Source organism: Ailuropoda melanoleuca, chromosome 13 (genome assembly GCF_002007445.2).
Source record: "Ailuropoda melanoleuca isolate Jingjing chromosome 13, ASM200744v2, whole genome shotgun sequence".
Classification (NCBI taxonomy): domain Eukaryota; kingdom Metazoa; phylum Chordata; class Mammalia; order Carnivora; family Ursidae; genus Ailuropoda; species Ailuropoda melanoleuca.
This window is the reverse complement of record NC_048230.1, coordinates 42,366,171-42,379,063: the sequence shown is the minus strand read 5'-3', so window position 1 is coordinate 42,379,063 and position 12,893 is coordinate 42,366,171. Positions and strand designations below refer to the sequence as shown.

General features: G+C 55.7%; 1 protein-coding gene across 5 annotated transcripts in view; it reads left to right on the top strand.

Annotated features, from left to right (window-relative positions):
* USP36 (ubiquitin specific peptidase 36) overlaps positions 1-12,302 on the top strand; it is a 37,296-nt gene extending 24,994 nt beyond the window's left edge. For all 5 annotated transcript variants that reach the window (XM_011223859.3, XM_034641854.1, XM_011223858.3 and 2 more), the window contains 9 exons: positions 27-165; positions 2,139-2,822; positions 3,470-3,597; positions 5,178-5,753; positions 6,166-6,377; positions 8,433-8,534; positions 9,071-9,186; positions 9,586-9,737; positions 10,182-12,302. In XM_011223859.3, the coding sequence (XP_011222161.1) occupies positions 27-165; positions 2,139-2,822; positions 3,470-3,597; positions 5,178-5,753; positions 6,166-6,377; positions 8,433-8,534; positions 9,071-9,186; positions 9,586-9,717 (2,089 nt within the window). In that variant the 3' untranslated portion in view covers positions 9,718-9,737; positions 10,182-12,302. The remainder of the gene's footprint in view (positions 1-26; positions 166-2,138; positions 2,823-3,469; positions 3,598-5,177; positions 5,754-6,165; positions 6,378-8,432; positions 8,535-9,070; positions 9,187-9,585; positions 9,738-10,181) is intronic.
* The last annotated feature ends 591 nt before the right edge of the window (positions 12,303-12,893 follow it).

The following is a 12,893-nucleotide window of genomic DNA, read 5'->3' as shown; positions in this document are numbered from 1 at the left end:
CCTGACCGGTTTTCTTCCTTCGACAGAATTCCAGGCTCTAAGAAGAGTCCTGACGGCTCGCTCTCCAGGACTGTCTCCTCCCTTCCCGGCCGTCCAGGTGTGGTTCCAGACCACTTCAAGAAGAACATTGGCAACGGGACTGTTGGCTCCCCGCTGACTGGAAAGGTACGTGTTTCAGAGGATCCATGTTTATGCTGTGGTTGTGTTAAGAAAACGTCCTTGTTCTTAGGAACGTACGTGGACATACTTAGGAGTAAAGGGACGTCATGTCTAAAATAAATTCAGATGTTTGGAAAAGAAACATCACACGTACGTGTGTAGAGACACACACACACGTGGAGTGAGTGAGCGAGAAAGCTACTGTGGTAGAATGTTAAAATTGGGAAATACCCTCATTTTCAAGTTATTTTTGTTGGAAGTTGTTTTTGTGTGTACTTGAATATTTCTACTACAAATCAGTTTTATTAGCAAAGTAGTGAGCAGTTTCCTTAATATAACAGAGTTTGTAACTCAGAAACAGATCGGTCCTTTCCGCCAACCGCATCTGATTCTTCCCCTTCAGTCTGAGGGGCAGATCTGAGCTCAGGCTGCAGGGCCTTCACGGTCTGCAGGGCGTTAGTCCTTTATGCAGATCTGCATTTCCCTGCCAAAGAGTGAGAAATAGAGGCATTGGGTTTGACGTGGTAAGGCAGAGCCATGGCCTGATGGCCAAGGGGATTGTCACTCTGGCCCAGACCAGGCTTCAGTACCGGGGGGGCCATGCCATGGCCACGCACATTCACATCACAAAGTAACATTCCACATCCACTGTGGTCACACAAAAGCCCTTTTACTCTAAATGACATCGTGTAAGTTCCGTACAGTCAGGTGTTCAACCAACGAGAAGGTCTTTCAGTACAATGGGAAGATGTGTAGTCTTTAGAAAGAACGTAAGTAAAGGATAAATTACATTTAAACGTAGAGAAACAAAGAGAAGAAACTCGGAGGAAAGTAGGAGTGAATTCTCAGTAAACCTCCAGAAGAGACAAGACTTTGTAAGACTGAAAGTGTAGAAAAACAAGCAACCAATTGGATGAACTAAAAGTTGAATTTTTGTACGTGAAATATTATAAATAAAAAAAACTTCTAAAAATATTTGCAACAAGTACAACAAAAGGTTAATGTTTCTGACACATGAAGGACTCATTTAGATGGACTCAGATCACAGGGTACGAGGGTTAGTGTAGTACGAGCCAGCAATGGTGTCGAATTAGCAAAGATTTTGACAAAGAGCTGCTTGTTGCCGGTGAGAGTACAACAGGTGCACTGGGCAGGGTGCGGCAGCGTCCGCAGAGTCGTCCGTAGCCTGGTAACCGTTCTCGGAAAACGAGCGTGGAATTTCCTAAGTAGGGGAAAAGGTTTAGTCTTGGTCGTTCGCTTATCCAAATGTTCAGCGACCACATGGCTGTTGAGCTCTGACTCTAGAAGACCCTGCACTGGTCGGGAGGCGGGAACAGGGAGCCGCCCAGAGCCGGGCCGGGTGGAGCGTTCAAGCAGCGAACGACTCAGACCCGACCCGGTGGTGGTGAGTGTGTGCAGAAGGATGGGTGGGGTCCTCGGTCCGGTGTTGTTCATTTCCACGGCAGCTGGAGACAGTCCAGTTGGAGAAACTTACGCGGCGAGGTGGGTGCTGGTCAGACGTTAAAGACCTTCACCGGGAGCACGTAGGAAGATGCTTCACGTAGCATGTACGTGGAACAGGGCGCACCTGTGTGGGCCGGAGCCATTCAGGAGGTCGGGGCCAAACGGAAGGCGCCAGCATGTCCGTCCATGCTTACGTTTGGGCAGTGGGTGGTACTGTGGTACTTACTTTTTTTCTTCCTTTATACTTTTTTGTATTTCTTCACTCCTGATGAAAAACATCCTGCTTTCAGTAAAGGTGACCATAAAGACACACACTCGCATGTGCACAACTCACAAAGTACTGAAAACATTCAAAGAAGCAGCAGGTCTTTACCGTGTGTCCGTGTAGATAATCTGTCTTGAGTTGCTTGGCAGAGACCCTGCCTGCTGCCGAAGGTGCTCTGACCTCGTGGGGGAAGCGCTGGCCTGTGCTCCCTGCAGGGTGCGATCGTGTCTTCTGCTCTGCTTTCCTCCAGCGACTAGACTCTGGGACGATGAGGAAGCTGCCGGCCACTGAGGAGCTCGGCGTGCCCATTTCCAGGAACAGCTCCATGTCGGCTCTGAAGTCTCAGAATGGATACGTTCCTCCAAAGCCACTTGTGGGGTCCCCTTCCCCCCGACTCTCCAAAACACCCCCCAACACACCAGCCATTCTAGATGAGCCTGGAAAGAAAGTCAAGAAATCGACTCCCCCGCATCACCTCTCCCCGTCACGCCAAACTGCTCAGGGCTTCCACAGTACCAGCAACGGGAGCGGCAGCAGGAGCGAGAGCCACAGGCAGGGCTCCTGGGACGGCAGGGGTGCCGCCCTCTCTACCTCACCTAGGCTCCCGGCTGGAGTGACTGCCAATGGGCATGGGCCCAAGGCGGGTGGCGAGAGCCCCGAGCTCGATAGGAGGGATTCCAGCAGCTCCAGCCCAGAGCGCTCTGCCAGCAGTGACCCCGCCAAGGCCCCCCAGACGCCCAAGAACGGAGCTGCCCACTTGGGTGATTCTCAGGGAACACAGGCTTCCGCTGCTGGCCACTCCAGAGCGCTGCCAGGTGGAGAAGACGATGGGCTGGTGAAGCCCAAGTCCCCTGTCCTGAGCAGCAGCGCCACCGAACCCGCAAACATCATGTCTCCTCCACCAGCCAAAAAACTGGCCCTTTCTGCCAAGAAGGTGGGTGTGTGGGAGTCTGCCTGCCGGAAGTATGTCTGTAGGGCTCAAAGAGCAGGTTTGGTTTTGGTCCGGGGAGAGTGGGGGAATGGTTCTGGGGCCTTTGGCCTCCCCCGAGCAGAGGAACAAAGTTGCTGTTGGCATTTGCGGATTACACAGGGCTGCCCTGGGGCGGGCAGGGGTTGGGGGGACCCTGCTATGATACGCACTCCGTATGGCTGCTGGGGGTTGGGGAGAGGCGGCGGGTCCCCACATTTGTCCATAGACAGAATCTTCTGAAGAAGCCTCAAGGGGAAGACGGGGCAGGTGCCGTGGGCTTGGCAGGGAATCCAGGCGCAGGGGGCGTACAGGACACGGGCCGGCTGGCACCTCTGCGTGTAGCGGGAAGCTCGATGATGTAACTGAGATTTTTGTTTAAACTCCCTTCCTTTTTTCCTTTTTGTTTCTAACCAAAAACACTTCTGATTCTTCTTCCACCATTCCCCGCCCCCACCTCCCCCCGTTTTTTCCTCCTTCTGTCCCCTCATCCTCCTTTCTGGGCTCTTTCATTTTTATTTTTTATTTTTATTTTCTTTTATTTTTATTTTTCCTCTTCACTCACGGCAACCTCTTTTAGACCACCAAGTTTTTATTTATGTCAATAACTGCAGGCCAGCACCCTGCGGAGGGCAGTCGGCAGTGACCTCCGTCCACCCCTCTCACCACTGTCCGACCTCACCTACCCCAGGAAAACCACTCACCCCGTCGTCGCCGCCTCCTGGCCTGTGTGTGCAATCAGGTGAGCCGTGGCGCAGGCCCCCGGGCCGGCCGCTCCTCCCCTGTGCTTAGCACGCGTGTGCTTGGCTGGTGAAGAGGCGCGTGGTCTCCGGCCTTGCGGGATGGACAGTGGTGTGCAGCCGGACAGGTGCAGGGCGGACCCTGCACCGACGTCGTCCTGTGTTCTCTCCCTCCATCTGGCGGAGGAGCTCCGGCTGGTCAGAGGCAGCCCGGTCTCTGCAGTCCTGATCTTTTCACTTCTGTCTTCGTTTTCCGTCTACCTGCCATGTCCATGTGGGGCTGGGGATGTGCCCTGGGGTCCCTCCCCAGCCTCGTGACAGGACTCCAGAATAGAAGAGCAAGGCAGGAGTCCCAGAAGGACCCTCATGAACCCAGAGTCCCGTGACCCCGCTGAGGAGTTTCTTCTGTATCTCCCACCAGCGCTCCCCGGGCTCTTCTCTGATTCCTTAGCCCTGCACAGAGCGGGAAGATGTGGTTCTCTGGGAGCTCTGTTCAGGCTCCCTGACAGACGCACCTCCTGTCCCGTGACACACGGGGGCGCTCATAGCCCTTGGGGTGTTGAGTGGCACACAGCTGAGTTACTGACCCCTGCTTGCCCAGTGGCTGATGGAGCCTCTGGCAGCCGGGGACGGAGTGAGGAAGGAAGCTTTTTTCCTTTTTTGATGGACAGTCTTTTTTTAAAACTTTCCAGAAAACAGTAAACAGACTAGTATTGCAGCTGATATAGGCATCTGTTCGGGTTTAGGTAATGACGGTCCTGTTTGATTCCATAACCCTTTGAGGTTGGCATTATTGTCACTCAGTCACAAATGGGAAGAGTGAGGCCTAGAGCAGGTGAACTCTTGCGAGGTCACGTTGCTGGCGAGAGGTGGGTCAGAGAGCCTAATCTGATGGGGCTCCCAGTCCTGCCCCTTCCTTGTCTCGCTGTATGATCAGCTGTAGAGTCTGTTCCCCTGATTTCTCAGAGCCCCCGAATCAGAGGGCAATCCTAGTGCACGATGTACAAGCCTGCACTGGCCTTTCTTACGAGGCTGGCGTCACGGGCGTGAGCACCTTGAGGCTTGCGGCAAGTTTAGAGAAGTTTCTACTAACACGCTTGTGTTGAAAACTAATACCATTAGTTAGGGGTGCCCGGGTGGCACGGTTGGGCGGCCGACTCTTGGTTTCAGCTCAGGGCATGATCTCAGGGTTGTGAGACCGGGTCCCACATCGGGCCCTGCATTCTGCTTGAGATTCTCTCTCTCTCTCTCCCTGTGTCCCTCCCCCCGCTCGTGTGCACGCTCTCTTACTCACTCTCTCTAAAATAAATAAATCTCTTAAAAAAAGAAAATCAGTAACACAAGTTTGAAGAAGTACTTTGAACTGCTTGGTGACAGGAAACTAAAAGGTTCTGATTTTTGTTAACTTCAATTTTGGGTAAATTTGAATTTTATCGTTTTTCTCTTTTCTAAGTTAGTGTAGTTTATGCATATTTGAGACTCACACAGGGGGAGGAGCATGGGAAATGCTCAGCTGGATGGGTAGGGGCCGCGGGCGGGCAGGAGGGGCCTGCTTGTGCGTCAGAGCAGCGTGTCCCCACAGGGCGCTGTCACCTGCCCCCAGACCATCCAGCCACCCGAAGCTCCCCGTCGGCCCCCGCTCCGCATCACTGGCCGGTAGCCCCCGACCTCCTGGGACGCCAGACCCACAGCGCTGCTCCTCCGCTTCTGCTCCCCCGCCGCAGGTCAATGGGGGCGTCCGGGCCCCTCCACACCAGCTGCCAGAGGCCAGCACGTCCCCCCAGAGCCTCTGTAAGAAGAGGAAAAGGAACCGCGGGGGAGAGAGCCAGGGGCAGGGCTCAGAGATGGGCACGGCAGCGGCAGCCTGTCCGGGGAAGAGGAGGAGGAGGAAGAGGAAACGCACGGAGGCCGTGGAAGCCTCCCCCCTGCGGGAGGGGCAGAGGCCGAGGCAGCAGCGGACCCCTGAGCACGGGAAGGAGGCCCAGACGGAGGTGCCCGCCGACAGCCTGGAGGACGAGGGCGGACGGCAGCAAGAGGACGGCCGGCCAGTGGGGAGCGTGACCGACGGCCACCCTGTGAGCAGCAGGAAGAGGAGGCGGCAGGGAGCGGAGGGCCTCGGTGCGCAAGACTGCCTCCGGCAAGACCCACCGTGGCGCAGGTGAGAGCGGGGGCCGGGCAGTCCATCCCAGGTGGCTGGCCTGGAAACCCAGTGTGCTGGCCAGGCTTCCAGGACGGGACCGTGTCCCTAGGTGTCTTGACGAACGTGTGAGCGGACGGCACTGAGTGTGCGGGTGGTGCGTGCCCCCAGGTCGCTGCGGCCGCATCATCTGGCCTGGAGGACTGGCCCGGGTTAGATGCGGTTGTGGGCTCTTCTCTCTGACGTCTCTCAGGCTCGGCCGTGGCCCTGGGCAGCTGGCCTGCTTTGTCCTGCTCACGTCTGTGGGGTGTTCTCAGGGTGGCTGTTCTGCAGGGTTGAGGCACGTGCCAGTCGGGAGTTCTGGGGCAGTGACCCGAGCCCCCACTCTCTCTCTCAGTTTGCCTGGCACTGACTGTTGACTCTGACTTCCCAGGAGCTGCCCTCCCTTGGACATCGTCGCGCTAGAGGCCACTGTAGCATCTCCAAGGAAAAAGAAAAAGAAAAAACGACAGCAGGAGCCACAGCAGGAAGTAGGAGAGAGCAAGCACCCTGAAGGCTGCAGGGGCGAGAGGCAGAGGGGCTCTTCTCTGCCCGGGAGCCCGCCCTCCCCTGCTGTGAATGGCAGGTGCCCTGGGGATGGAGCAGGTATGCGGCTTCGAGGAGCAGGGGAGCCAGGGGAGCAGGCGGCTGGGCCCAGGGACCGCGTAGGTGTATGTGCTGGAGGGGGGCCCCCCGGGGGGACACCTGTGCCCCGCCCGGCCGTGCGTCTAGAGGTGGTGTAGTGCAGGGGGAGGCCCGGCATGAAGACCTCTTACCTCTGCCCTGTGGGTCACAGCTTCGTCATCTGGCAGAGCAGTCAGCTGAAACTACTCCGAGGGCAAAGATATTCTCGGAATATAGTGTTTCTTAGGATTCAAGGCTCCTCCTGCCTCAACTTTCTTGTTTGGAGGAGTCCTGGGCCATCCTGCCTGGAGCGTTTTGTGACTCTTGAACTTGAAAGGTCGGGTTCCGAAGTGAACCTTCCTCTGCCTGTTTTTATAGTTAGGCCTTCCCCCCCCCCCCAAGATTTTTTTGTATTTGAGAGAGAGCACAGCAGAGGGAGCCAGGGAGAAGCAGGCTCCCCGCAGAGCAGGGAACCCAGTGTGGGGCTTCATCCCAGGATGCTGGGATCACGACCTCAGCCAAAGGCAGACGTGTAACCAGCTGAGCCACCCAGGTGCCCAAAGTCGGGCCCTTCTGAAGACAACGTGGTTTTCTGCTGTTGGGGTTCCCAGTGCTTCAGCTGTTCCCCGGGCCTTAGGTGCCCATGGCTAAAGTGACTTCTCGTGGATTTGTTTCCTTCAGGGCTGGCCAGGCTCAGCTGGGCTCTCCTGATACAGTGTGTCCATTAAGCAAAGGGTAGAGAAGATCACCCCTGCTTGGGACAGCACCCCATGTGGCAACAGATTCTGGGAGGTCTGCTCTGCAGCCTGGGGGTCCAGTTACATTAGTGCTTTTGGGGGTGAACAGGCTGCTGGGGATGGTTTATGTCTGTCAGACTCCTGTTAAATGAGTCTGTGACTGAACATTAATCCCATGACAAGGGGTGCTTGGGTGGCACAGTTGGTTAAGTATCCAACTCTTGGTTTGGGGCGCAGGCCATGATCTCGGGGTCCTAGGATCGAGCCCCACGTTGAGCTCCAGGCTTGGGATGGAGTCTGCTTGGGACGCTCCCTCTCCCCCTCTGCTTCTGCTGTCTCTCTTTCTCTCTCAAATAAATAAATCTTAAAAAAAAAAATCCCATGACAAAATGGTACTGCTGGGCAATGAGGAGTGTGGCCAGTATGTTGGAAGGAAGGCTGCTCGAAGGTGGCAGCAGAGCAGGCTGGTGGCGGCCATCAGACTGTGGGACTTGCTTTGCTGGCACCTGACCATGTGGAGCTGCCGCCCGGGCCTCGGGGCCCACTGCCCAGTGCAGGTGCTAGGGCTGTGGGTGCCCAGCCCCTCCTCTTTGCCCTCCATCCTAAATATCGGAAGAGTTGGCTCCGCGGGGAAGGGCACTCACAGCCAGGAGATGGAGAGAGCGTTGTGGGTGGCTCTGCATGACCGCTGGGCCGGGCTGTGCTGTGGAGCGCAGGGCAAGAGGCTGGAGAGGGCAGTAGGGACTGGCCGTGGGGCATCGCCCTCGAGACCCTGGGTTCGAAGGTCATGGGGTCATTGATAAATTGGAGGCCAGGAGAGCAAGGTCAGGCTCATGCTGAGGGAGAGGAGTCCATTCTAATAGTTGTAGATGGTTAGAGGGGACCACGCAGGGGCCGGGACCAAGCAGACGTCATTTCTAGAAGTCTGAGGAGGGTGGTCTGTGCTGTCACCCTCCAGCTATCCTTCGTGGCCAGGCTCTTCCAGGATGCAGCTGGGAGACAGCCTCCCTGGAAGCTGTGGTGACGGTAGCACTTTGTCATTCCCTCCAGTTCCCGCTGCATCTCGTTTCTGGCCCCTTCCCCGTGGGAGGGGTGGGGTCCCCCTGGAGCTAATTCTCGCCCTTGCTGCATCAGCCTGAGGCTCGCACTGCTGGTTGCAGGCTTTCAGTCTTGATGGGGGGGGGGGGGAGATTAAAAAAGATTAAAAATATTTTCCAAGAGTTGATTTGGATGGTAGCCCCTCTTGAGAAGTAACCAAGTACCTCGTCAGAGGCGAGCGTAAGTATTTCTCTGATCGCAGGGCAGGCACCGGCTCCTCTTGTGTCCTGGAACAGAGAGAGGGAGTCCGACGTGCTCCAGGAACTGCTCAAGTACTCGTCGGATACAGCTTACGGGAGGAAAGGTACTGGTTTCAAGAGTGGACTTCTGTCCTGCGGTTCACGGGGCAGCGCAGAGGTCAGAAATGGACCCGCTCTGTCGGGATCCCGGGGCGGGGGAGTCACTGGGCTTTACGGACCAGCAGAGCAGCGTCAGCCGCGATCCTCCCGGACCTGCCGCCGTTGCGCAGAGTCCAGAACCAGTCCCTGCGGGTGGGTTTGCCGTGGCGGGGAGTGGACGGGCATCATCCAGCACCGGTGCTGTACGTGCTTAGGCTCAGAGAAAGAACAGGAGACCTTTTTCAGACGAGGGTAAGGGTCCGAAAGGAGCTAAACTGGGGGGCTAGTGGTATAGAGCTAGCGACGTTTGTGCTTCAGGGACAGACCACTGGCTGCCCTGCACACTGGAGATCACCCTGCCCTCCCTCCCTCTTCTCTGCGTGGTCCATTTCACCGAAAGGGCACTTGAACATGCCGTATCTGGAGTAGGCCGGTCTAGGTCGTAAACACCATTCTGGAAGCGAGTGCACAAAGGTGCCGACGCTTGGTGTCTGCTTTGTAGTGTTGACGTGGGGCGGCGAGGTGTCGGCTGTCAGTCAGGATGCCATTCAGGACAGCAGATGGGCCCGCGCGGCCACGGTGATCGACGCCTGGGACGAAGAGTTCGATCGAGGGAAGGTATGGGGTACACTTGCAGCTGGCGTGACGGGGCACTCACGGCGGCCCTGCTGAGGGCTGGGCGGGGAGGATTTGACCCTTTGGGGCAGTTCGAAGTGGCAGCAACATTGTAAAGTGGTCAAGGACAAAGGAAGGCAGGCTACTGGGCTCGGATACCGGCCTGGCCACTGTGAACATTGTGTGGCCATGGACGAGGCATTTGTCCCTGTTGCTTTGTTCCTTCGTCAGCAAGGTGGGGACAGTCGGGACACCTCCCTCAGGCCACACAAAGAGTAAGCCGGTTGGTTCTGGAGCAAGTTAAGAATCATGTCCCCCACCCAACAAGCCTTCACAAGGAGCCACGGGGACCAGGGGAGAGCCCTTTTTGGGAATTGTGATGCCTGGGGTTTCTTCATGTAGGAAAAGAAAGTGAGAAAGTTCAAAAGAGAGAAGAAAAGAACTTACAACGCCTTCCAGAAACTTCAGAGTAGACGGAACTTTTGGTCTGTGACTCATCCAGCTAAGGCTACCAGCCTCAGCTACCGCCGCTGACTTTGCTGCTGTCGAGATGGGTTAGTGTGGGGGAGGTGTAAGGGCTGTGTGTGTGTGCAGCGTGTATCTTCACGTGTGGGGGGGTGTGTCATGTATGTTAGTGTGTGGTATGGGGGGGCGTCTAGTGCATGTGTGTGTGGTGGGTGGTAGTGTGTGGTGAGGTGTTCCTTCGTGTGGGGTGTGTGTGGTGAGGTGAGATGTACGTCAGTGTGCGGTGTACGCGTGGTGAGGTATCGTTAGTGTGGGGTGTGTGTGGTGAGGTGAGATGTACGTCTGTGTGTGGTGTACGCGTGGTGGCGTGTTAGCGTGGTGCGTGCATGTGTGGTGTGGAATGTGTAGGGCAGGGTGTTTCAGAGCACCATCTAATGTTGCGTGTTGTCCGTGTGGACACGCGCCCCAGGGGTGTTGGTGGGACCGCCAGGGACTGCCGTCTCTCATCAGGAGCAATGATCTGTGCCCCGCAGCCTCTGGAGACGAGGTGTCCTTCCTGGGCCCTGTCCGTCTGAACCGAAGAGCGGCCTTGTTGAGGACCCCGCTGCCCCATCGCTGCCAGGCTCACGGTGTGGGAGGGCCGCCCACGCATCTGGGCTTCGTCGAATCGGACCTCTGGCGTCGCAGCGCGCACTGTGACAGACCCCACGGTGACGTGTACTACGGGTGGCAGCACCCTGACTGGGAACCTGGACAGCGGTGCGTGTGGTCTGTGGGCGAGCGCAGGGGAGGATGGCAGCACCCCTCCCGGCGCGTCCTCGAGTGAGCGAGTGCCCGCAGGGGGACGGTGTGCGCCAGGCCCCTCTTGGGAGCCGTCCGTCCCCTGCTGCTGGCGGCCAGCGCTGCCGTCTGGTCCTGCCCCCCTTGTTTCCGCAGGGCAGGGGCTCTGTATGCCTTACGTGTCCCCCTCAGAAAGGCCCAAGGCCGCCCACCCCACGCGCCTCCCTTTTCTGGAGCTGGGGGGCAGCGCTGCCAGTGCGTCCCTCCCTTGCAAGACTCTAGAGCATCTCTGGAGAGCAAAGGCTCCTGTGGGGTGGGGGGCTTGAAACGACGTCTGACACGTCTGCCTTCCCAGCTGCTGCTGACTCTGAGGCGGCTGTGCCATGCCTTCCCTGCCGCTGCAGCGACCGCGGGGCTTCGGGGCTTCATCGAGGCGGTGGTCTCGGGGTAGAACTCTTTTAGTTTACTACTGCAGAGAGACGTTCGTTTTGCCCAGGTCTGTGGCTTCCATTAGCAATACATTTCTTTTCCTTAATATGCAATACTGGCTTTATTGGCTCAATTTTGTGAGTGCTTTTGAATTTAGATGATTGTATGACTCAAGATCACTTTTTTATCTTACTCAAGCTGTGCCTGCGAACTTGTAATTTAATAAATATGGGAAGCCCTCAGTTAGGGTGACATTTTCCAGAGAACAGACACATGACCCAGTAGTGGAGGGTATAGAGGTCAGTACGACGGTGACTCCACGGAGATACGTCTCCGCTTGCTCCTCTAGACCGCCACACGGGACGGACTGGCGTCTGACATGGACGTCTGCCCTCCACAGTGGTTCTTCATGGTCTGAGGCCTGCTGATGGCCTGGTCTGGCACCCCTGTGCCACCCGAGCCTTGCCACTTGCTCTGGGGCTTGGGGGGGGGATCAGAAAAAAGTGTTAGATTTTTCACAGGGTGGGGGTGAGGAGATAGGTTAATTTTTTCATGTAGGTAGTTCTTTCTGATTTTTCTTCCTGTTCTTACATTTCTCTTTGAAAAAGGTGGGGAGAATAATGATGCCCGTAGCCTGAACTGGGGCTGCCTCTGCTCCCAGCAGGAAGTGAGCAGGGCACTGGCTGCATACGCCGGTCTGGGAGCCTTTTGGTCTTTTCTCAGAGGACAGATTTCTCAGTGTTAACCACACCTTTTCCAAAGATGAGGGTCGTCCCCCACCCCCGCCCTACCCCTGGAGCCCTGTGGCTTCGTCCTCTGCCGCTTTGGGAGGGAAGGCAGGTGCCTTTACGGGCAGGGCATTTTTTTTCCTCTTTCGGTGTTGACCTTCATTCCTGTACGGCCCTATTTTTCTGTAATGTTCTGTAGTTGAAAAGGGAAATCATTGTCTGCAGCACAGAGTTTATCTCTTTTCTTGCTCCCTCCTCTTCAAACCAGGCTCTTCCCTTCTCTGCTATGTAATTATGAAACCTTTTCCTGAGGAAAACATGCCTGTCGTGTCTTGGGTGGTGCTGAGCACTGGCCTGACTGTCTGCAGCATTTATCACTGTTCGTAGGGGCGAGCCCTTCCCTCCCACACCGGTCATCAGCCAAACTGGGAAGGGAAAGGATGGGCCCAGAAAATCAGTCCAAACTCTAGGGGACGTGTAAATATATAAATATATATGAATAACTAAAGCTTTTATAACAGCGGTCACTTGGTTGACTTAGAACGTGGGTATAATTTAACTTTATGTTGGGGGGGTCGCCTCTCCTGGTGGTCCCGTGTGGCCTCACTCACCTGCCTTTTCCTGGTGGGCTCAGTCTGCCACGTCCCCATGTGCTCCAAGGGCTGAGGTGCCCCTGATGTTGCCAAGATCCTGGTGCAATAAAACGAGTTTTCGTGAGCCCTGCCTGTGTCTTTGTGTTTTTTCTCTTTGATTTTTAAGAGTTAACATCCTAGTGCCCAGTTCAGACGAAGGGCTCCCTGTGGTGCACTTCCGGGTAATCCATCAGTACGTGGGAAAGTTTGGAGCAGGTCTTCATAAAGGATCAAGAGGGGTAGAGAGTTTTATTTGAATGTATTAATAAATACATTCATTTGAATTTAAGACAGAGGAACGCTTTGAAGTGGCCTGCCACTTGGTGGGTGATTCGCAATGAGTACTGTGTTGAGGAGACTTGGAAACCGTATTCCACTGAGGTTTGCTGTTCTCTGAGTTTTTTGTTTTTTTTTTTTTTAAAGATTTTATTTATTTGACAGAGATAGAGACAGCCAGCGAGAGAGGGAACACAAGCAGGGGGAGTGGGAGAGGAAGAAAGCAGGCTCATAGCAGAGGAGCCTGATGTGGGGCTTGATCCCATAATGCCGGGATCACGCCCTGAGCCGAAGGCAGATGCTTAACAACTGAGCCACCCAGGCGCCCCCTCTGAGTTTTTTTTAACTGAATAGCGTTTGGATTTCTACAGGGAAGTATGAGAGGGAAATGATAGGTTCG